Here is a 25,361-nt window from a genome sequence, read left to right as displayed (position 1 = left end):
AGCCCCTTTCTCAGTTACACTGTGCTGTAAAAATAGTCACCCAGACTAGCAACCAGAAATTTGATCTTACAATGCTCTACACTAAAGCTAATTATTGTTACGGTAATCTCACTTTCTTGCTTTATTCTGCCCCCAGATCTTTGCATGATATTGGTGACTTTTTAGGGAGATTTTTATTGCATGTGGAAGAATATCAGTCAGGTAATACTCAAGAGACTGTAGCAACAACTCTCCCTAAACTCTGCTCTTTACTAATTCGGGGGCATAGGTGGAGAGAGAATTGCTTTGTTTTGGGTAGGGATGAAAAGAGATTGATTTTAACATTGTGGATGTTTATCACTGGAAATTATATTTTTACTGTGTCTTAAAATTCTTGCCTGTCCATCAAATAGAACAGACATAATGTAAGTAAAAGGTAATACATATTTAGACCATGCTATTGCTGAATGACAGTTGATGCTTTCAGTGGATTTTATGTATCCATCAATGATAACCTGCAAACTATGGGATTTTGTTAAGTAACATTCAATTAATGAAATAGCACTCCTTAGGCAAAATACCTACACCATGTGCCACTCATCACTCCCAAAGACTAAAATCGGTCTCTAAAAATGAAACAAGTGAAAGGCAGTTACATGTTGTACCAGGGAAGAGCATATTCCGTCCAGTTCAAGGGCATCTCAGGGTACTCACTACATGAGCTACTTAAATATGGTATTTGTAAGGTTGCTTCATTGCATGACTTACACTGCATACTCACTTGCTGAAATAGGCACACAGATCAGAAACCAGTCTAGCAGTCTGTCTTTTCTGGAATCAGGGACTTTTATGAGACTTTTTTGTGGATTATACCTTCTATATCCTGCTTGGGACCAACACCTACTACCAAAGTGCAACGGAGTGGCTAAGAATCACTTCTGCTGCTGCTCACAACTAAACCTCTTGCTCTTTGAATCCTTTTATTGCTTCCCCATCTTTTCTATATTAGCGCTCAGCCTTCTGTCTCTGCTGTCTAGTCCCACGTAATCCAAACCTTGTCTTTGGTACATTTCTGCAGTTATCTCCTGTATCCCTTCTACTCTGTATACTCCTCCCCTCTCAACTTCATCACTATCATCATCATCATAAAGTAACTACCCAGTGTCTTCCTGATAGAGCTTTCCAAATTTTGTTTTCCTTCTTTAAGCTTATTTCTGAGGGGAACTACTACCTGTTCCTGCACTTGTTACCTGCATCATCTCACAGCCAGCCTGCTGTCCCGGGCTGTTTCTCAAGTCTGAAAGCGTCAATCCTCTAAATCTCAGCCTGCAAAAGCATAGTCAGATAGAAAATGTTGTGGCCTGAATATCTTTGTTAGTCATATATGTGAATCAGAGCTTTTTGTCCCAGCCATGTGAGTTGCTGGTAGCTTCAGTGGGCTTACTCATGATAGCAAATGCTACATTCAATAGCAGGCATTTGCAGGATCATCCTCTATGATTGTAATCCCTTTTAGATAGGGAATGTGTCAGCATTTTATAAAGGGATGTAAAGATGCGCGTGGCCCATACAAAGTCTCTGTAATTAATGTTGTTCCACCAGTTGATTACAGGAATTTAGACTGCACTATCATGATAGAACAGTCTGTTTGAGTTTAGTATTTACGAAGAAAGGACAGGAAAAAGAATGGGGGAAAGTTGGGTCAAATGCGGCAGCTCTTTCTGTGGATATGATGTCCATCTGTTTAGAAATACTCTTGAGAACTGAAAGACGCCCCTGCAGTTTCTATCCCAAATTCTAACTGCTGCTTATGTCTCAGACTTGTATCTCCCCCGGGCTATGTATATGATATTTGGGATTTATAAGCATAGAGAACCTTTGCCTGTAAATTCCACCAGGTGTTTCTCTGTGAACTTTGTGTGAGCATCAACTTGTTAAACTGTCTGACAGATTGAAAGAAACAGAGAACGAAGCTCAAAGCACAGCAATTCTCCCTTATGCAATCTAGAAAACAATACTATAAAATATTACATTAGCTGTTGGCAGCTGTAGGTTTGCCTGACTGCTAATTTACTATCACAAATGTTCCAGAAGCCTTTGTAATCCAGCCATTGCTATTTATATTTGCAATGATTTATTTAAGGACTCTGTACCTGTCAGCAAAAAGTCACCAAAAAAAGCAAAATGAAGATTAGTTGGCTGAAAGTGCAAAGAGTAGAGAAGAATAACCTGACAATGGAGTTGAGATAAAGTTTATACACAGTAAATAACTAAAAAAAAAGAGAGAATAGCTTTCTTTTCAGCTCAGCATATAGGAGCCAGAGCCTCTGATTTTGGCACTAGGCAGAGTACATTAAGAGCAGGGAAACAGGTGTCTGGTGGCCAGGGAAGGAAATGAGAAGCTGTGACACCTGAATTGAGATCACAGACCTGCTCCTGCCTTTGTGTCTGAGGAAAGGTATTAACCGCTTGATGCCTCGGTTCCTCTGCTGCCTGTAGTGGCACCCAGCTCTCAGCTGTTAAAACTTTTTGCTTATTTATAAGATATTTTTTCTATAGAGAACTGTAATGATGCAAGGCAACTTTATTATGTTCTGTGGAAAATGCTAAATTAAGAAAAAATGATGAAGGATTGTGTAGTGGAGCACAACACTTCTTAGAGCTGAGTCTCTAGGTCATTCTGAAGCAGGGTTTTGAGTGGTGTCCCTTAGGATTTGCTGTTATACATGCTGAAATGATCAATCAAGGATAAAAAATGGACTGTTCTTATCTCATAGATCATTTCACAGTGAAACAGTTAAACTCCTGGCTGCTTTCTGAAAAACAGAGATCTGCATTAATAAGGTGACCTTATCAGAGCCCCCCCCAGGGGGAAGGGAGGAAGAAAAAAGGTTGTGGAAAGAAAGTGAATCCTATTGTTAATCTTTTTTCAGGGAGACTTGGATTCCTGAATGCAAATTACTTTATATTTAAATTGTGTGAAAGCACAAAAGGTTCTTGTCTACAATTGACAGTTATTTCATTACCTGACTCATGGAGCCTTGCAAATAGCTTCTAGTGTTAACTTTCCTTGGATTTGTTTTCTTTGTTCTTAGCAGATCTTGCAACGGTGATCATTTTGATTAAAGTATTCAATGCTCTGTTTTACTCCCAATTCATGTTTTTTGCAGCAGTCAGTGTTCTGGCCTGGGTAAGGTGAGGCTGCAAGGTGGCTTCAGTGTTTCTCCCATAGTGCCAACCTGATGGGCTGGCTTCCAGCTGGAGATGAGAGAAGCACGGAGGCCGCTGTAATGTATTTTGCATGGTAGCGACCCCAAACACAAGTTAAAACAGACTTTCATCATCAGATGTAGGATTGTCTCAGCCACATTCCTCTGTGACAGCAGACGGGCGCTGCATGGGCTCTGTGCTGCTAGAATATCATCTTTGTATCACTGTGAGCCTCTCAGTGCTAGGTACGCTGGCTTTGTGCCTCCGTTCAGATAGGTCTGTGGTTCACCACATCCCAAAACTAGAGTTTGTGTGCTCGTCTGTTTAAAAAAAGCTACCATATTAACTGAGGTATTAATTTGGGGGGGGGGGGGAGAAGGAGAATGCATAGGTTAAAGTTCATCCTATCTTGCTTCAGGCACACCAATACTAGGTGTCTGGTCTATGCCACATATTGAGGAACCAATAATCAGTTCAGGAGAGAGTGGTTCTTCCTATCCCTAAATTGATGGGCGATCTCTCCTCTGGAGGTGCTGCCCCTCCATTGACACAAAAGATGAGCTTCAACGAGTTGCTGAAGTTTTAGCACGTTGAAGTTTAGGGTAGATCCTGTCAACCCCACCTACTGAACTAGACTGAACAGCATCATCAAAGTTTACACATCACTGTAAAAAACAGTTATAAAAGTTGCTTGATTAATTGCCCCAGATACACATCGATATGCAGGCAAGTTGCCAGAGGCCTGCAAGCTCTTAGTATCCTTTCCCTCTTTTCTTCTTCACTTCTTTTACTCAGCACTACATTTATGTTCTTTTCAGAACTTTTTGGCATTGGTTGTTGCAATCAATCTGCCATTCCCTGTTGATGCCTCTTATTGCATTGGTTTTTCAAAATCTTTCATCAGCGCCTCAAGCATTACATTGTTCTTCAATCTGCATCAAGCTTCTAGTCCTAAAATACAATGACCTCAGGGGCTGAGGCCTTAGTTTCTTCACAAGTCACTTGTCTCCCTTACTCTCCCTGAGAGTCACGGCTTCAGGAATCTTATCATGGAAAGATCCCAGGACAAAACGCTTGAGATACAAAGGCAGAGCCTCAGCAATAAAATCAGAAAATGTTCAGGCCTAACCACCTCTATAAAACATTGCTTTGAAACCATTGTTCATATGCAGGAACTCATCAGAAGCCTTGTGAATATTTTCAAGCTATTTTCCATTTTTATAGGAAATCCAACATACAAAGGGTTTTCCGACAAATGTTTGTATGTGAAAGTAGGAAACTTGTTTTTTTCAGGTTCAGATCCTTGAATTTTTTTATCCTGATTTTACATGGTCAGCTACAAAAAAAAAAAGGAAAGAAAGGTTTTGAGGATGACTGTAAGGGAGGCTCTGAGAGAAAGCGGTGGAAAGGTAGATTATTTTTTGCTTCAGAAGTGTAAGTATTTTTCCCTGTTCTCTCTTCTGATTCACAATAACAAATATAAAAGGATTTTTTCAGCCATTTTTTGGACTTACTTTTTAGCAATAGATATTTAAATTTAAAAAAGTGAAAGAGAAAAGCAAGGATAGACAAGAATGAGTATCAGAGAAGTGTAATAGTTGATGGACACTTGAAACTCAAGGGGAAGGGAATAACAGAATGCCTCAAGCTATGCCAATTGAAATGAAACTGTTGTTAATTTTCTTTTAAACTCTTATTTTGAAGCAAAAAACTTTAAAGAAATATTCTTAGATAAAATTCCATCAAACTCCTTTTTCACCCAAAATTTTCACAAAACATGAGTTTGGTACGTAACTGGACAGCTCTTCCAGCTGATTTGGAAAAATTATTCTGATCTCTTTGTCCAAGATAATAACATTGAAAGCATACTTAGGTTCAACATGCAAAATATTAAAGAGAGAAAAAAAAAGCTTTCTTGTGCTTAATTTTTGCTTCAAATATTCTTATGCCAAATGGTAGACTTTCTGAACACTATGACTGAGAGCTGTTACTTGTGAACAACAATTTCAATGCTTTTGGTTGAGTTTTAGCTTAATGTATGAATCCCACGTCCTTGCTGTCATGAAATCTCCATTTTACCACTTTTGCAATATTGCTGGCATATGTCTCCAGCTGTCTGTTGCTGACATGGAATTGCTTGTGATTATCTGATGCTGAGCTGTTCTGCTCTGTTTTTGTGCTTTTAATCTCTCCAACAATACCTGAACATGCTGTGCAGATCATGATTATTGGGGCAGAATATAGTTGTCTTTGAAATTTACTGTCCCACACAGAACATTGGTAATTCTTATGATCTTTATATCCAGGTTGAATGGGAACTAGATTTCCTTCTGATTTCATAATTTAACATTGCAGACTGTTGACTTATTGACTATAACGTTAGCATTTTCCAGATTGGCAGACAAATTGCCTTGTAGGAGTGTCTATATGTATTTATACCTCATCCAAAGGTTAAACTATAGAATATATTTTAGTTGCCTAGAGATAACTTGGTAAATTATATCACTAGGACCAAAATTCCTAAACTTAAAAGATGAAAGTTACATACTGAAACCCATGTTACATTCCATGTAAATAAACCTCTCAGCAATACTGATTACTGACAGTCTTCTACCGATGTTCCTTAAATAGCATCCCAAAGACATAGCTGACATTTCAGAGGAATTTTTAACACAGAGGAAATTGTAATAGTCATCTTAGCCTTCCTAAGCATGGAGTTTATATTGACCTTGCTATTTCAGTGAGGACCATGATTTAAAAAACCCAAAATATAAAACAAATGTAACGGAGCATTCATTATAAACATTTTTTTTTCACTCCCAATTGACTTAAAATCTGAAGGTGTAAAAAAACAAAACCCCACGCAAGCCAAAACACGTAATGTGCTGTAAGAGCAGCAAGTATGCTCACTGAGAATCTTTTGTCAGAAGAAAGATAACCTTAGAGCTATTTGAGGCATTTAAAAAAGTAAGTCTAACTGTTACTTACATTTTTTACTTCCCACAATTTTCCCACAGATCAGCTGATTTACAGTAACTGCCCATGTATGTGCTCTTACAATTGGTAAACATGAGTTGATTCAAAGTAGTTTGCTCTCACTGGAAGAAATATGTTACCCTGCAATAGCTTGGTCACCCGCTGTGCTTTTACAAGCGATCAGTAAGAAGTCAACTAGAATATAATACATTGAGCCTGAGATTGGGAGACACATGCGTTCCTTTCCTGCGGGTTTTGACTCAGGGAAAGTATGTATTTTTAGATGAAGCAAAGGATTTTTACAACTGGAGACACAGAGTAGGGATCTGAACCTGTTCAGCCAGATGGGAGAACCAAGGCCAGGCATCTCACTTGCCAGGCAAGGGCTCCAGTGAGGAGGTTATTGATAAAAGATGGGAGACATCACTGTGGTGTCCTCTTGGTCTTGCTGGTTGATTTTGGAAGAAATCAATCTCAGCCTGTGTTTTGAAAGGAGGTTTACATATACTTGCCTTCAGGTGAGAATTCCAGGCTGCTGAAGTAAGAAGATGGACGTATCCTCTTTCAGTCTTTGCTCCAGAGGAGGATGGGAGTTACAACGCTCTGTGCTCCACAGTTTCTGCGGATGGGATTTTGGCAGCTTCCACACTGAGCACAGATGGTATTTGAGATCTTGTTCTGAGACAGCTCTGCAGAGTAAGCAATAACTCTGTGGGTTTTCTTGGATTGTAAAGCTGTATATAGGTATTTGAGGTCCACTGGAGTCCTTTCTAGGTCCAACTTCTCTTTGAGTCCATTTTATAATGTGAGGTGTGAACAAGAATGGTTACTGTCCTTGTTCTTTTTGGTTAACAGATTTTTTTAAAAAAAGACTGTGATAGTGGTCGGGAGTGATTTCAGTGAGCTTTGGAGAGACCACAGAAATCAAGATATTTATCTCATGTGTGGTGTGTAAAATCAGTGAAAACCTGTGGGCAGCAGCTGATCACGAAGGTATATACAGAAGCCTCAGTATGATGAAATTGCTCTCTCCCCTTTTTGTTAAATTATAATTGGTCTCCTTGTTAGTAATCATACTATGGGATTAAAGACTGCCTTGCCCTTGGAGATTGGCTATGCTTTTCGTTGTAGAGATAGTCCCTCCAGGTCAGAGGCAAGGCAGATAACAATGTCTATGAACTGTCCTTACTTGTTAAGAAATGTGTCAATTCATCACTTTTCATAGGTGAAAATTCATCTAAACCATTATTAGCTTACTTCCTAACCAGTTAACTATTTAAAGCACAACTACTGCACTGTGCTGCTTCTGTTTTAGCCCTTAAACAAAATTCAGACTTCCTTTGCTCTGTGGTCTTTTCTTTCTTGTGTTTTTAGATAAAAACTGTAGGTATGCTTTATATTTATGTTCACTAAATACTGTGATATATTCTCGTAGTGCCACCTTTTGCTTGTAATATAATCCCTGTTGTCTCCCCACCTATCTTATCTTTTCTATTTTATTACCTCTTATAGGTACCGGTAAATAAAAAGGGAGCGAATTTGGAAAATATAGGCCATTTGGAAGAAATTCTGTGTGTATCATAACAGAGAATCTGAAAGATTATGGAAATATTTACAGCTCCCAAAGAGTCAATATATACACATTTAGGGATGGACACAAGCCCTGTCTATTCTAGCTGTTCTGAAAAGACTGGTTTTGCAATATTTTCTGTCCTCAGAATAGTAAAACTAGTTATGATGAATTTAGCAAAGTCTGTATGCTGCAGTGCCCCAAACAGTTTCTTATTTTCATTGACATTATTTTTTCATCAGTTTGGACTGTGTAGTGTCTGCAGACAGTGTATGTTCAAAGTATTGGATTGCTGTGTTTTTGCATACAAACCTTATAAAGGAAAAGAAATACCAGACTGTGTGTACAAGCATCAAAATTTGATTATATGCAGGATCTAATCTTAATATCACACCATCCTCACTGAAAAGCGTTGTGAGAATATTCCAATTCATATTCTGAATGGTGTGTTTCTCTGCAATCATCTTGCAGAATTCTTATTCCTACCAGGAGAATATCAGTATACTGAACTGAATAAAAATGTATACATTAAATTGCTTATTCAAATGTCCAGCTTTGATGTTTGTAGAGAATTTAAGCAGGAGGCAATATAACCTGAGCTTTGTTTTATTGATATGAGAGGCTACTGTGAGTTACAAAACAGGAAAGAATGAGAAGTTGTATAATATGCTGGAAATGGGAAAAAAATGCAGATTTCAGTTATTAGCTTTCACAGCTCTATTTGCATAGAAATATACTAACAGCTGGATGACATTTCATGCATGAACTTGATAGAGCAACCTTAAATGTATTCATGTTAGAAGAGTACTTAAAGGGAACCTCAAACTCAAAAATTTCCATCTTTCTTTAAAAAAACCCCAAACTGTAGTTTCCCTAGGGCATTCTAGTACAAGATATTTCTTTATGAAACAAAGCTTTCTTTGTTATGAAGGATACTGTGACAGCCTATGAAGGGCCCTCCTTTCTGATCACACTTTAAAAAAGATCCTGATTCCCCTGAACGTTAAATATTATTGCACAATAGATGTTGCTCAGGCTTTTGTGGAAAACAGTAGCAAAGCTTGAAGCCCCTTGAGGTTTCAAACACCTCTTGGGTTATCAGTTTCCTATGACATTTTCTATTTTGAGGGACACCTTCCCTGGAATTGGGGCAAAGATGAATGCTGATTTTCTACGCTGTATGAGATAAAATGAGTTACTTTTCCTTGAAGAACTAGAAGAATCCTGGTGGGGTCTGTCACATTTATCCCATGGTATGAATTTTTGGGTGTTGGGTGACAGCAACTCCTTCCAGTTAACATTTGCTTGTTGTGTGTTTTTTCTTTTTTTTTAATTCACCTACTAGCGCAGACCAGATGCAACTTCATTTGTAACTCATCAACGATAAAGACGTCTGGTTTTAGTAGGAGTGAAGTTCACAGAGTATATTAAAGGTTTTTATACCAGTGAGCACTTGCACTTTCAGTTACCAGCAGTTTCAGCATTCAGTTTGACAACTGTGAATCATACAATCATAGAATCATAGAATGGTTTGGGTTGGAAGGGACCTTAAAGATCATCTAGTTCCAACCCCCCTGCCACAGGCAGGGACACCTTTCCTCTAGACCAGGTTGCTCCAAGCCTCATCCAACCTGGCCTTAAACACTGCCAGGGAGGGGGCAGCCACAACTTCTCTGGGCAACCTGTTCCAGTGTCTCACCACCCTCACAGTAAAGAATTTCTTCCTAATATCTAATCTAAATCTACCCTCTTTCAGTTTAAAACCATTCCCCCTTGTCCTGTCACTACTTGCCCTTGTAAAAAGCCCCTCTCCCACTTTCCTGTAGGCCCCCTTCAGATACTGGAAGGCTGCTATGAGGTCTCCCCGGAGCCTTCTCGTCTCCAGGCTGAAGAATTGTGTTCTTTTAATATAAATGTGATTATTAACAAGACACAGCTGAAGAAGACACTTTTCTGAAATAATTCAAGGATTATTCCTGCTCTGTTATCTCTCATACACTTTCCACAACAGGATTTTACATGCTCATATCACTTGATGTTCTTCAGAAAGGCTGCTGGTCCATCTCTGATTGTGACTTTCATTAGAAGTAGAAAACTCTACCTTCTCTTCTGAAGTGGTGAGATGTGAGCACTAATTCCCGTGAATATTTTCTAAAACCTCACTTTATACTAAAGTATAGCCAGCCCTGAAAGGGATTAGAAAGAGTATGGCAAGAGTATGAATTAAAAAGCACGGGGGCGTGAAAACGTGTCTCTCTAAGAAGTTTTGACTCTGCCGTCACTTACGCAATCCCATTCCTGCTGATGGTGATTGTCAAGAACCTTCTAAAACAGCAAGAACCACCTCTAGAGCCTGTCCAGTCTCCTGCTAAAATCAGACTTCTGAAGGAAAGTGGAAGTGTGAGTATGTCAAGGTACCATTCTGGAAAAAAATGAAGTCAGTAGTAGTTGACCTCCTTTTCTTCTGTGCATATTCCATATTACTTGCACGAACTTCTCATGCAGAGTAAGTTTATGCAGAAAAGGGCTGCAGGATCGTTTTCCCTGTCAGTATGAGATATAAATGCCAGTTAAAGACAGAACAGTGCTGTACAGATGCGAGAATAGAAAACCAAAATGGAAATATTGTGAGAGAGAGTCATTAATACCTTCTTACTCAGAAGCTCTGTCTAAACCATAACATAATCACGGGCAGTGTCTAGTAATGATATTTTACACTGAAGCCCAAAGGTTACAAAAAGACTTTAGTCCTTGCCAAATGAAAGTCACTTTGTCATCTAAGGTACAGAAGGAATCGAATTCTTGCAGTGGTGCAAAATCTATGTATGTAAAGCTACTTTTAGAGTCGTATTAGTAAAATGTCTGTCAAAAGCCAGGGAAAAGCCTGGTTTAAAAAAAGAAAGGGAAAATCTCACATCAAATTTCCAGATAGAGTGAAAATATATAGGCTGAAGCCATCAGAGGATGGTAGTAGCAATAAAGATCATTTGGGCTGCAACAGCAATATTGTCTACAGAGCAGTTCTTGAAGGTGGTGGCAATGGCACCAAAAGAACATGTTTTAAAGGTGAATCCATGCATGAGTCAGCTCAAAGAAAATGTCTTTCCTGCTTTCCTCTCAGGCAAGAAGTTTATAGCATGGAAAAGAGCATATTGCTCGAGTGCAGAAGATGGTATTTAGCAAGATTTTGAATGGTATACAGCAGGGTGGGAGCTGAAAGTCACGACAATTTGAGTGTCATTTGCAGCTCCCAGATGACCCAGCTTCTGGCTCTCGCTGAGCAAAGGACTGGGTGAGAGTAGGGAAAATTACTGCCTCACACCGAGGCAAGAGAGTGCCGACTGGCAGCGTCTCCTGATTCCTGTTGACTTTCTGTGGGCACGTTTAACCTGTAATTTGGAAAAGGAAAATACAGTCTGGCACGCGCTCTTGAAGGGTTGCCAGTCCCAGATCTATCCATTGCATAGCCAGCCAGAATGGGAAAGGTAAGTATCTTACAGACCAGTATCCACAGCAACAGACACTGGAATTTTATGTTTTCAATACATATAAAAACCCAAAGAAAGTAATTACTTTTTCATCTTCCAGTTTTATAATAGTAATAATGACCTTCAGGTCAGGAATTTTCAGCAGTTAATGACTGTGGATTTTTCTTTGGCCCTTGGTTTCTCCAGCCAGTCATTAACAGTGAGGAAAGTGCCTTCTCCAGTGGTCACTTTGGCTTAATCATTACCTTTTCATGCGACAGAATATACCAGCTGGGAAATAAGTGTCTCCTATGTGAATGGATCCATAGAGTGTTTCTTAGGTTTTATTTCTTTGAAAGAATATTCTGTTAGGACATGAGAGTTTAATGTAAAAGATGATTGAGTATTATCCTCAGCCCCAAGAAAGGTTAGATCACTCTCAGGAATTGGGACTAAATAGCTTTGCAGTGATGCCCTTCCTCTTCTGAGGATGCTTTAAGGCCATAGATTTCAAAAGATTAAATCTTAAGAATTTATCTATGTAATCTAGATTCCCATACTATTCTCTTGGTATTGGAGTGCTTCAGAAATTATATGTAGACACAAATATTTTCTTGTCCATCTTCTAGGATCATACAGGAACTGGATCTCTTTTTGTCTGTTTGAATTTTATATGTAAAAAATTGTGACGCTGAAAGCAGCGTGCGGCAACAGCATCTTGAGAGTTAAAAATTGTTTACAAATCTAAAGGGGAACAACTCTCTGGAATGCCTGCCCTGCTCTGTTTGTCCCCTTCCAACCACCCTCTCTATCTTAAAACACCTAGAAGTTGTATATGACTTTGTTCAGAGAAAGATTCATTTATATCTGGAAATGACTTTATCTTGCACTTTATCATAAGATAAAAAATGAGATACTGTGGAACTGAGGTATCTTCTGACCACCCTATTGATCATATTCTTGGTAAAAATTAACCAGATTGTGAGTAGATTGTACGCGTGTACATACATAAACCTTTGAACAGTCTTCAGTACTTGTGCATTGTTATTTATTTTTTAAGCTTTATGACTTTAAATGCCATTGTTAAAACACAATGTTTGTGAATATATCTTTCCTTCAGGGTGTATTTGAGGTTGAAAACTATTGTGTAAGAAATGCACTACTTGGAGAATAAATAAATTCACAAGAAAACAGTAACATTTTCTAAACCGCATATTGAATGTGTAGGGATCCCTAGCAGTAGTCCAGTGTATGGTTATTGCTGAGCAGTCAGGTAGCAGTGAAACCCCTCCACTTGGATGGTAAAACAAAATGGGAATTTCTTCATCAGTAGATTTAAAATCAATATGGTGTCCCTTGCGGGTTTGGTATTAAACATGGAAGTAACGTGACCGATGAGCCTAATTTTAACGTTTTGCTGTGAAAGAGATTTAGCACCTGCGTAACTATTATTGGTACTATTACCTTTCATTTTATATTTTAAGTGAAAACACAGAGTGCACATCAAAACAGCAGGCATCAGCTTTTACTTTAACACTTTTTTTACTTTTCAAGAAAAATAACAGCAGCAAAATATAGGTAGTGTTCCAGGAAACAGCCACTCAGGAGTCCCACAAGGGCTGGGACTGTGCTTTGTGGTTTCCTGACTCTTGGAGCGACACATTTACTTTTTAAGCTGAGGCTTCACTTGCATTTTGAAAGTATGACAAACTACTTCTCAGCAGGGTTGTGTTGCTTCTAAAAGGCTGGACTTGCTAGAGGATTTAAACCTGGTGAGGATCCAGTAATTCCCTTAACAATGAGTTTTAAATTCTATACCTTTAAAATAGTTTTACATCTTTAAACCTGAAGCTAACCTCAGTGTTAAAACACCTGGCTAATCATTCGTAGAAATGGGAAATGTCCAAAAGAAAGGAGTGACAATACTTGTGTTTCATTCTGTGCTTAAATGGATCTTTTCCTCAGCTTCACAGCTAACACGTGCAGATTGTTTATAAATTTTAAAGCCAGAAATTGACACTGTTCCTTGTAGGCAGAAGAGAAATGTATGGGATCATTATTAATTCTTTAGTATTATAATGCTTTCTGGCTCAATGTGTGTGCTAGGGACCAAATGTAAACATGCATTTATCATCCCAACTCTTAATCTGTTCCCAAAAATGTCCTTCAGTGGAGAACTGTGAAACAGCCTTTCTAAAGGATGTGAGACCTTTTTTTGCTGTAATTGAACCTTCAAACATAAAATGTTGCAAATACCAGTTCAGTTTTCTTTTTTTTTTTTAAAAAAAAAAAAACAACAACAAAAAAAGAACCACTGTGACCCTAGTAGCCTTCACATGAAGTCCTTCAGTTTTCTTTCATTGGGGCAAATTACCCAGGCCTTCTTGGTACTTGAAGAGATCTTTCCTCTTCCAAGTCAACCTAAGTTTTGAGTTGTTAGCTTCTCTTTGTTTCTCCTGTTATTTCCAGTTTCTCCGTTTTTTTTTGTGCTCCTTTCCCTTGACAGCAGTCTTAGATGTTGCTAATAGAATTCAGCTGTGGGGGAATACAATCCTGGTAAGAGTCAGTGTACCGAATCCCTCACTAGCCACTGAACTTAGTGGGACAAAATTGTCCTTCATGTACTTTTAACAGTATCCATGAAGTAATTCCAGCCATCAGTCTGTCCTGTCACCTTTCTGCAGCTCCTTCTACCTCCATTGTAACACGAGGTAGAGGAGGTAGGAGCACTACAGCAGCTGTTATTGTTTGATCAGCAACACAATCTTTGCTGGAATTTCATTTCCTTTGCAGCTTAGCTACTAGAATACATTTGTCATCCACACTTTGTAGCAGACATACTTGCCTGTAATTACATACCAGTCTGGCAATACTTTATTGTTAACATAAAGTATCGCCATATAAATCCCCAATCTTAAACTGAAGTATTTGCAAAACTCTGTAATTGCTAAAATAATAAAGCTGCCATTATTATATAGGAAACTTGCAGCTTGTTACTGAAATATTTACATCGGCTTAACTGTACCTGTATGCATTCCTTATGTTGTCATGTGTTGCTTAAGAGACAGACAGACAGACTTCTGCTGGGCATAACTATATTTGTGATATTTCCATGGAGTGGCCGAAGTTGGAACGGACCTCGGGAGGTCATCTTGTCCTGTCCCCTGCTCAAGCAGGGTCACCAGGAGCAGGTTGCCCAGGATGATGTCCAGATGGCTTTTGAGTTATCTCAAGGATGGAAACTCCACAGGCTCTCTGGGCAACCTGGGCCAGGGCTGTTAAACCTTTCCTTCAGGTTTTCCAGCTTGTCTGCTCCCATGTACTAAGATGACTATAAAAGATAACTAGGAAAAACAAGTTCAGTGTGGTTAAACTCATTGTCATGGGTACAGATAGTACTGCAAATGCTTAGGGATATGCAAACCAGAAGAGATTATATATTTTGGTTTCATTTTGTGTTGGCTTTTTGCAAACAGAAAACCAGCGATGCCTCTCTCTTGCTGTTCTGTTACTCATTCTGCCATTTTTTTTGGCCTTTAAATAATTCTCCATGTATTATTGTTCTGTTCCTAATACTGACTGGGTAAAACAGACCTCAGCACTAAAAACCTGGATAAGAGTTTGAAGTGAACCATAAGTAATATTGCTACATTATTCTTTTTTTTCATACAGGAAGCTCAAAGCATCCATATTCAATACGTACGCGTGTCCTAAAGCCTGGGAATTTGTGCTACAGGTGGCACAGTTTCTAACCCTTGTTCTTACACACGTGCACAGAAATTTTCAACTCTCTTGTGGTGTTTTGGGGGAGGGCAGGGAGCCTTTGAGTTCTTCCAGCAGTCACCATTGCGTGCAGGTGGTTCTGCATCACCCTGAAGACCTTCAGGTAATAACAGATGTTCAGATTCTGTGGATGCCTGGCAGATGAGCACAGGGTTCTGCGTTGTTTGGCCATGAAGGATCTGGTCTCCTCACGTGGCCATAGCCTCTCACGGGTCCCTCTCACCCCTTCCCTCGGCGCTCACTGGCACTGCCCTGGCTTATGAGCAGACTTCCCTGCGTATCACCCCCACAGAACTGGGAGAAGACCTGTTTCTCTGGGACAAGTGTAAGGAGTTTTTTAACTTGGAAAAAAAGCTTCCCGGGGCCTTTACTGGGGACGAGCTTGAGCAGCCCCTCTGCCAGGCCCCTGTCAGCCCGCCAGGCCCAGCGACGCCACGGCTCAGGCCGAGCGGCGGGAGCCGTCCCTGCCACACAGGTGCCTGGCGAGTACAAGCCGATACCCGGCCCGCCCGTACCCTCGAAAGCCTCTCGGGTGGAGGCGCCTGCCCGCCCCGCCTTGCCGCCCGCACCAACACCCTCCCGGGCGGAGGTGTGAGGCCGCTCCCGGGGAGCCGGGGCAGGCCTAGGCCTGCCGGGTACCGAGCTGAGCCGAGCCCGCGCCCCGCGGAGGGGCCGGGACACGCCCGGGGCCGCCGGAAGGGGTGTTTCCGCAGGGCCCCCGGGCGGGCCGAGGCGGGGGAGCCGCGCGGGGGCTGCTCCTCCCGCCGCCACCCGGCCCCCAGCCCCGGCCCCCACCCGCCCTTCGCCGCGCCAACAGCCCGACTCGCGTCGCTCCGCGTTGGATTGCTCGTGCCTGCCCGGAGCTGGCGGCAGCCCGGCTGGCGGCGCGGCCAGGCGAGCTCAGCCGAGCGCAGAGGCGGATTTTGAGGAACAATAACAGAGCGGGGAGCGCGGGACCGGCGCGGCCGCCCCGCCCGCCGCACCATGTACGCCTTTGTGCGGTTCCTGGAGGACAACGTCTGCTACGCGCTGCCCGTCTCCTGCGTCCAGGACTTCAGCCCCACGTCCCAGCTCGACTTCGACAACCAGAAGGTCTACACGGTGTACCGCAACCCCGAGGAGGCGGAGGAGGACGACGAGAGCCCCGGCGAGTGGGGCGACCGCCTGGTGCTCCACAAGGCCCAGATCCTGGCGCTGGCAGGTGAGGGCGGGCCGGGCCGGGCTGCGGGGGAAGGGGTGGGGGGGGCCGGGCCAGGGGAAGCCCCAATATGCCGCCCCCTCCCCGGGGCGAGGGGGGTGGGCGGGAGGGGGAAAGGGGGAAGGGAGGAGAGGGGAGGGGAGGGGGTGGCATCGCGCCGACACATGCTCAGAGCCCGGGCGGCACATGGCGGGCGGGGGGCGCGGTGGGGCGGGAGGACGGAGATCTTGGGGGGGGCTTTTCCCACCCGCAGCACCGCGGGGCCTGAGCGGCCCCAGGCTGGGGAAGGGATCCCGGGGGTTGGGGGGCGGGGGTCCCATGGGGCGGCTGCTCCCCACTCCTGTGACCTCTCCGGCTTCCAAAATACCCGTGAGCCCCTGGCAGGAGACATCGTTACACCGCGGCGGGGAGGACATCAGAAACTTAAAAAAAAAAAAAAGTTAAGGTTTTCATACACAGTGTATTTATAGTGCATGGAGTCATTTATATACCTTTGCAGTTTGGCAGCTTGTTGCCAAATTAGAGGGGTACTGTTTTATATCCGCTTTGTTAGTTTAAGTGACTTCACAAATTGGAAGGCAGTAGTGGAACCAGACCTGTAGATACCAGGCTTGTTAAGCTTGGTTTTGCTACATTTGGTTTGTTTCATGTTACGCTTACAAATCTTTCTCTAACTAAGTGTGTATTAAGAAATAAACCCATGTTTTGGCCATTTAAATGAGTGCAGCCCATGTGAGATAGTACTTCTGCTATGTGTCCCCCCCAAATCACGACTCTTTGCAGCATGTTGCCTTGAAGACTTTCTGTAGTTCCCTTGCAGCCACAGAACACGCTGCCATAGTCAGAGTTGACATAAGAAAGGAAGTTTGATGTTGTTTGTAGCAAATTACTGGCTAGCATGGACTTGCCCTATAGGCTGTTGAAAGATGGCAACAACCGCTTGAGATGTCAGTCTGGGTAGCAAAGAGGACATTGGGTTCTGATCCTGACCTTTCCACTTGGGGAGAGACACTGGTTATCTCTGTTTCCCCAAATACAGAATGGGCTTAATAAACCCCGCTGAGTTCTGATCTCTAAACAGAGTAACTTGGTGTTAAAGTCATGTAAAACTAGTATTTTTAAATTTTATTTTTATTTTTTAAAATATCAGTTCCTAAACCAGTTCAGCCTGGTGGTGGTCCACTTGGTCCCTGACTCAGGCAGTGACTTTTGCTATTATCCTGTTTCCAGTAGTGACCATAAGCAGATGCCAGGAAAGAACAAGAAACAGGCAAATATGTATGTTGTTTCCCTGTAAAGCTTTTCCAATTTCTGAATATTTGCAACTGGAGGAGTTCAGGAGAACTAATAAGATAGCCTGCCAGAGGGGTGGATTCTCCTGCTAAGTTTTTGTTGTCCTATGCCAGCCTGTGTTTTGTCTGTCCTGTCTATAGCAGAGGAGAGTTGGTATATGAAGTATTTCTTGCAAGTTACCTGTCACATCCATGGAAGACAGTAGTGTCACTGTTCAGGGTTTGCCTGGCCTCTTCTCAAAGGCATCCCAGTTGGACTTCACCTTCCTCTTTCTCATTGGGGAACTGCAGCAGCAGTGCCCTTTCTTTCCTTTCTTTTCCTCATGTTCATCTCAACATAACTAAAGTGTTTCTGAGAAATATTTGATAACAGCCATTTTGCTCACGTGATGAGCCTCAGTTTTCCCACTGAAAGTACACCTACTTTCTCAGTTCCCTTGTTCCAGGCAGAGTCTGTACATAATTGAGAAGTATTCTTCTGTACAGTATCCCTTTGTTTCATCTCTCTTGAACCAGAACAAACCAATATATGCTGTTTCCTCCAGAGAACAAGACTTACTACCTGTATTAGTGATGTGCACTAGTCGCTCCCTAGAGATTTTAATTTCTACAGGAAGTTCTCACGCTGAGCCAGGAACACAAACTTACATCTATCTTTATTACATCTGTTGCATCTCAATATATCTGACTAGATCTGTAATTTGCATGCTTAGAAAACTTCTCACCTGAACACCAAATGAATCCTTACTTCTGTTCTTTCCACCCTGCACTGTGTAAAAATACCATAATCAAATTAATCTGTATACATATCAAATTAATACATATACGACGTATGTTTACTTACTTTTAAAGTTGTCACTTTCTCCCCAGAGTTTTGATATTGGTGTTTGTTTTTATTATGGTTAAAATCTTGGGGAGAAAAGTTGATGTTAGGTGAGGACATCTTAGCACAATTTTTGGTTTATAGTGACCAACTCTATTTTTACAGATTACGACAACTTTTTATGGCAAACATTACAAGTTGGGTGTTATGCAAACTGTTTATTTAGTTTAAAAAATAATTTTACAAGTCTGCAGTGACATTTCACGTGCTAGTATAGGACTTTTGATTCTGAAGGGTTCCAGCCTACCTTAGTAGTAATGTAATGTGCATAAAGTTGCTTTTATGTGTGAAATACATATAGTAAGTTGATTTTGAATTTTTGGAAGGAACCCTTGCCTGCACAAATCAGCACATCAGGGACTTTAAGGATTTACTGCTTTGGTCCAAGGATTCCCCATTAGGAACAGGCTTCAGGACCAAAGTCATGGTACAGATATTAAATTAAACAAACAAACAACAAAAAAGAATAAGGGGGGAAAAGTCATATTTTTTTGAGCCTGCACAATATTCTCTTACAGTTTGAATGGCACACAACTTTCTTACACTGATTTAACAAGGCTGCTCAAGTAAGCAAAGTTGTACCTCTTATATATAATTTTCATGATCAAACATGGTCAATGCAGTGGGAGTTAATCATAGTCTGAGAAATAAGTCCACTTGGTTTTCCTTTCTAGTGACCTAAAAAAAGAAATGAGTAGAGGAAGAACACAGATACAAGAGCCATATTAGTGTCACAATTTTGTCTTTTGAAAAGAGTTTTCCTTTCCTGTTTTGTTTAAAGAAATTTAGATACTTTTCAAACTTTTATCCTGGTAAAGTAGGAGTTCACACAGGGATAAATACACATTCATGCCCATAGTACAAAGTTTTATTGGAGCATTGGTTGTGTACAGTGTTCATGAAACAATTGTCCTCATCTGAGAAGGAATTCTTTGATCCTTTGTGGTGAGGTTGGATGGTTGGAAGCCTGTACACTTGTCAGGAATATTATTGTTGCTGCAGAGGAGAGAGCAAGGTAGAGGAGAGAGCTGTAAAGGTATCAGAAACTGAAAAATAAAAAAAAAAAAAGGAAGTGTGTTGGGCATGCTCAGAGCATCAAGTAATTGTGATAGACTTGGTATGTTGAGGAGATAAATACTGTCTTCTTTTGAATACTTCAGTAAGAAGTAGTATGTGGTAGTATTACAGCAGAGTGATAGATGAACGCTGAGCAGCTGTGAACGCTGAGGAGCTGTACACTTCTCTTGTGCATATGGTTGGGAACTGCTGATAGTGGTGGTATGCGTTGGCCTGGGAACCTTTGACTTTTTCAAAAGTTAGCCAAAGATTAGGGCTCAAACCAGACAGGTTACCCCCCGACTAAGTTCTAGACCTTTGAGCCATAGAAGGCATATTAAAATGAATGTTTTGTGCCATAACAAGTTCAACATTTGGTAACGGGCTACTGATGTTTTGTGGTAATAAAGGATTAATTTTACTTACCTCTTGAATGGAAAATATAGCTCAGCAGACTGGAGTTTCACTGTATAGCTGCTTTTTGAGGTGGCATGTTAACTGGTCTGTCTTGTTGAGAATACAGAAATAGTAGATGGCTTTTCAGGCAGAGTTTGAGTCTGTCTTTCTGATCATCCACACCCTTCCTTTTTTCTTCTTTTCTGTCTTCTCCTCAGAATGCTGAAAAGCTGTTTTTCTCGTCCCTCTCCTGGAAATATGTGTGCCTCTTGCAACTTTTTCACAGTTGTCCAGTATAGTCACTAGCAGGATTTTGTCTATGAGCATATGCCCCTTATAGAAGCGAGCATGATCCTTAGATGACCCTGTTGGAGCCTTTTCTTGCTTTGCAAAGTGATGAGTATTAGGTGGAATGAACTGAGGTTCGGGGACTTTAAAAAGTTCACTACTTCGGGCTATGTTTGTTAACAAGTTAATAGTGACTGTCTTCTAATTGGAGTCATTCTTTCCCGACTACAGTAAATAATTGTTCTCTCTAGCTGCTGTCCTCAACATTTCCCACCCACGCAATCATAACAAATGCATCTCCATCAGATTCTTGCAGCAGTTCCCTAGCTGCCACAGCAGACGTGTTAATACCTGTGTGCATCCATGTTACTTCTTGCCCCTTTATAAATTGTTATGCTCGGCTTCTTATTAAAGTAGGTAGGTGATTTTTTTAGATCTTTAAAAGCCTGTACAGCTTGTGGTGAGGTGATTTGCTGTGTATTTCAGAAAGATGTAAAATCTCTGTTCCCAGAACAGTTTTAGGTTAAATGATTCTGGGGCTGAGTTTTGAGTAAGGTTGAAGGTGGATACACACTAAGAAGTTGAAGCAGGCTTCTTTGCTATGGATAGCTAATGGAGGAAAGACCCTTTGTGACGTGCTGGAATAGGTGAAAATGTATAAGATGAGATCTTATAAGATGATATCAAGAATATGCAAAATTTAGGTCAGGAAGTGGTCTTGATGTGTAACATTAACTTAAAGCTTTTATTGATATTTCTGTATTTATTGATATTTCTGTAGTCTTGTGCATCTTTGTGCATTTTTTTCCTCCTTGCACTATTCAGACAGCTTGGGAGTTGGAGCACGTAGAGCAGGTCATAGCTGTGGCCCCTGTGTGCCCGTGCTCCATCCCATGTTCATACGTAGCCCACATGTCGCATTTCCTTTCCCAGAGCAGTCTGTAGACTGAATGAACTATTGTGGTAGGGACAGCATTTGCTAACTCTTTGTTCCTAGAAAGCTCTAGGTCTGTCCCCTATGTGCAGCTCATACGGTTTGTGACAGGGACCTGGGGAGAAATGGCACCAGGAAAGAAATGAAAAGGCCTGCAACTGCTTCTTGGGTGCTCCCGAGTGCTGCCCTGAGTAGAGTGCCAGGAGGAGGCTGTAGGAAACCTTCCAGTACTGGGAGTGGTTCCTCACAGACTCTTTTTCATTTGTTTGATTTTTCCTAGTGGAGTACCTGTGGGTGAGCTTGTGTGTCGCTGCCCTTGAGCAGCAAGTCCAGCCCTTCCCAGCTGTGCTGTCTATCTGCTGTACCTGGGCTTCCAGTCTTGCCACGCGACTGGCCCCCTGCGGTCACGGAGAGCGAGTGAGCCCAGCAGGTTACGCAGCGCTGAAATAACCTTGTTCAAAATACAATTTTATACCTTTTTTTTGTTGTTGTTTTTAACTTTCTGCTGTGATATTTGAGGTGTGTGGCCTACTTTGTCAGGTATGGAACTGGCGTGCTACTGCTGTGTTACCTTTTTACCAGGTTAAAGATGTGTCCGTATGCAGAGGTTCACCAGATCATGTTGTGTAACAGAGTAACTACATCACACTCTTAAATATAGCCCTGAATACAAGTGTGGCTGTATTCATAAAGAATATGTAAAGCCTCATTTTGTGTTTGATCCATTTCTTGTTTATTTTTAATTCTTTTAAGATGAAGAGTGGGTTTTTTTTCTCCCTTTTTCTAAATTCTGCTGTAGGATCATATCCGAGATATGAAAGGCTTATACAAAGGCACAATTTTGGGGGTTTTTTTGGGTGTAATTTCTGTTTGTTCAGCATTGAAGTCTTAATATCGCACATTCACACAATGCTTAAGTGCCAGCAGAAAAAAAATTTTGGAACTTTTAAAACTGTAGTTGGTAAGTAGTGGCTTGGAGTAATCCTCATGATAGTGGTGATGGTGATATGTCATCAGCAGGATAAAGTGCCAGTAAAAAGGAATTAAAAAGCTGGGATTTATCTGTGGGAGAAGATTTTACCCTTATATTTAGTTTTCTCTTTTCCTGTGTCACTGTGCTTATTCTGGAAATAAATATCTTTTTTTTTGGTCTTAAACCCTTCACAACTGACCTGCTTGTTCCTCAGTCGCATTTGCTTTTTGCTTCACTCTAATAGTCAGAAGTCACTTATTTATTTGTTTTTATGACAGACATACAGATGACCTACACTGTTATTTCTCTTGGTCTTAGTATGTATGTTACACCACATTACACCAGTTATGTTTGTAAATGTTGTATAAGCTTAACTATGATACCGTAAAAGTATGAATTTGGGGATTTTAATAAAATTGACTTAAAAGATAGTATGGTTATGGTAGCTATGGTAACTAACACTTACTAATTAAAATATGCTAAAATTTGCAGGAGAGTGAAAAGGGGAAAAAATGTAAGTTAATGTTTTTGTTTTCATAATTTAACTATAGAACATTTTTTTCCAGTGGATTGCCTAAGTGCCAGTCAGTCAATTATTTGCTTTTTTTAAAGAAACCCTTTAAAAATAGTAGAGGCTGAACCAAATTGTGATTTTTTGTATGTAAACTAAAAAATGCATAAATCTACCTGCTATTTCCATAACAAGCTCATTCCTTGGGCAGAGACAGTTGCGGAGGCTTCCTGGAGCGTTCCTCCAGGCTGCTGCTTTGTCTGCTTTATCTGCTGAGTAGCTGGTAGGCGATATCTCCATGGCTTTGAGACCTTTGTGATAATGAAAACACAATCAGGGTTTGGTCCTAATATAATTTTGCAGTATGATACAAACTGACTGGTCAGGGCAGCCGGATTGACAAATTGTACCTGTCATTGAGATTGATGATCTCTTTAAATGAACTTTTGAACTTTTAAATAAAGAAATAGCTTTTATTATAAATATTTTTTGTAAAATATTTATCATGTTCAAAGTTTTGAAAAATAATTCCCATAGTTGAGTTTCATAGGTAGGTACAGAGGAAAGACGTAAAGGATAGCATTTTAACATCCTACTTGTTTTCAGGGTTTCTTTAATTTAATGGTAGTATTGTATTATTGCATTTGTTTCAGAAAGGATTAAGAGAGTTGTTCCATAATAGCTATAATCCTTTCTGTTCGACATGTTCAGAGTATTGTGCAAATATTAACAATTCTGCACAACACTTCAGTGGGGTAGGTGGGGACAGTAAGATGTAAAGGTTGAGTTATTCATGGTCACTATTTAAGTAAATATTGGATCCAGGATTAAAACTGTCCTCAGTCTTGTGAAGAGCATGTTCTCCTGTTTCTCAGCATAGTGTCTTTTCTTTACTTGATCTTCCAGCTCCATCACTTTCTGCTGCAGACAAACACTCTTCTAATACTACTAAAAGTTCAATGGAAGGAAGACTTCTGACAAAGAATAAAAGAATAATAATTTCTAGCGGAGTTTTAGTTTTGAGCCATATTGCTTTTGGTTAATTATTGTTGAAGAGACTTTGTATTAACTTCTGAATTAAGAAATAGATTTTGTATTAATAATGGAAAGTAAGAAGGAAGTTATATTTCATTTTTTATTTGCAGCACAAATATGGGCTGATACTCAGTAAATCTGAAAAGCCTGCTGATAAACAAGCATGTGCAAAAGGAGAGTGTTACAAAATATTTGAATGTCTTCATGTGTTTTAGAAATCTGACTTCAAATAGGGGTCCACATCGATAACTCTCACTCTTAGCAGTATTAACCTGAATCTCTGTTCCACTAGAGGAAAAAGTGCGCATCCAGACGTCGACATGCGCTCCTTTAGTAGCTGGCATGGTGGATTTGTTTTTTGTGAGATCAGCAGCAGGTCCATGCTCTGTGAATTTACTTGTATTATTGTATGGAACATTAGTGAGGACGAGCCAGTCTTGATGGAGATAGAAGTTGTTTATATAATCTGTCCTCTGCTTTTGTAGGAGTTTGTCTCCTTAATCTTTCTCTTCCTTCTTTAGTGCCGTTGTACAGAACAGGTGTGGCTTGCTCTCCATCATCAGTGACCAGTCTTGATTCAAGCTTCTGGCACGTTATCCTTCTTACCCATCATCTCCCAACCTGTCAAGTGGTAGTTTGACCTTTCTGTCTTGCCTTTTCCCAATCTGATTAAGAATTATTTTCAATCTGGTTCTATTCTTTCCACTTAATTGAAATTCAGTTTGCAAGGTTTAACAGTCTTTTTGGCCAGTTCCTCAAGAGCATGTCTTCACCTTCATGTGCTTGTTGGCCCTGCTTGTCACAGCGTTCTTCCTTGACACCTTTGCTCACTCTTCTTTTTACTCTGAAGACATCCTTCTAGTCACTTGTTTGTGTCTTGTCATCTTCTCTTCCTGGGGAAGTGCTGCAGGACTATTTTGTTCTTAAATTTTTGGGGGGTGATACTAGCCCAGGTAATGGCATCTCTCAGCTCTACCTTTTTATTCCTAGCTTCTCACTTAAATTTGTTGTCAACTTCCCTTTTTGACATCCTTACGCAGAAGTCTTTTTCAGCTTACGCTTAGGGTGGCTCAACATATTTTTGTCCATCTCTTGCTTTTAGAGTGTGGGGGGGAATCATCTTTTCTGTCATTCCCAACCCAAAGTCTTCTTGTCTCTTATACTTAGTTTGCTTTGTTGCTTACACCCAGCTTTACCTTTCTGTCCAACGAAATATACTTCATGTAGTGTTTTCACTCTACGCTATGTTTATTTCTGTAATCTCTTTTTTCTCTGTCCTTCCAGCAAAGCTCTCCTCTAGTCTGCAAAAAAAATGCAAAACAATATGGTAAATTATACTATCCAAATCCTCAACTGATTCTGCCAGCACCCTGTTGACCCCTCTTCTGCACGCATTTCCTCCTTTTAGATGCGTCAAGTTCAATAGCACCTGTCCCCTTCAAATAACTTTTGCATTTCTACTGCTGTCTGTTATCCTGTGTTGTCTATTACTGTCATTCTGAGTTTCTTCTTTGGTAGTGCTCTTAATCTCAGTGTACTACTGGCTCAGAGATGGTTTTTATGAGACAAGTTTTTCTTCCTCTGTATCCTAAATATCTTGTGAGCCTTCAGGATCATTAAATTGTCTGAAATCTCTTCTTTTATTCCTGTTAAAGTCCTTCTTTACTGTTTGCATTAAATTAGAAAGCAATTTATGATTCCTTTTTTCCACTTTCAAATAGACTAGCTGGTTTTATTTTTTTTTCTAGTTATGCTGTTTTCCTTCTCAGTCACGGCAATATTGATTATTGTTTATTGTTTATAGTGTTTA

General features: G+C 40.6%; 1 protein-coding gene across 6 annotated transcripts in view; it reads left to right on the top strand.

Moving 5' to 3' along the window:
* The window catches only part of LOC137666330 (BEN domain-containing protein 5-like), a 729,551-nt gene that overhangs the window by 321,249 nt on the left and 382,941 nt on the right, over positions 1–25,361 (top strand). The window contains exon 1 of one of the 6 annotated variants that reach the window (XM_068406244.1): positions 15,685–16,186. The exons of the other annotated variants lie outside the window; for them this stretch is intronic. Coding sequence (XP_068262345.1) covers positions 15,970–16,186 — 217 coding nt within the window. The 5' untranslated portion in view covers positions 15,685–15,969. Of the gene's footprint in view, positions 1–15,684; positions 16,187–25,361 lie in introns of those variants that run through there. 6 annotated transcript variants of the gene reach the window in all.

This window comes from Nyctibius grandis, chromosome 8, assembly GCF_013368605.1.
Source record: "Nyctibius grandis isolate bNycGra1 chromosome 8, bNycGra1.pri, whole genome shotgun sequence".
NCBI lineage: Eukaryota > Metazoa > Chordata > Aves > Nyctibiiformes > Nyctibiidae > Nyctibius > Nyctibius grandis.
The sequence above is the reverse complement of the archived record's forward strand: the minus strand, read 5'-3'. Positions and strand labels throughout refer to the sequence as shown.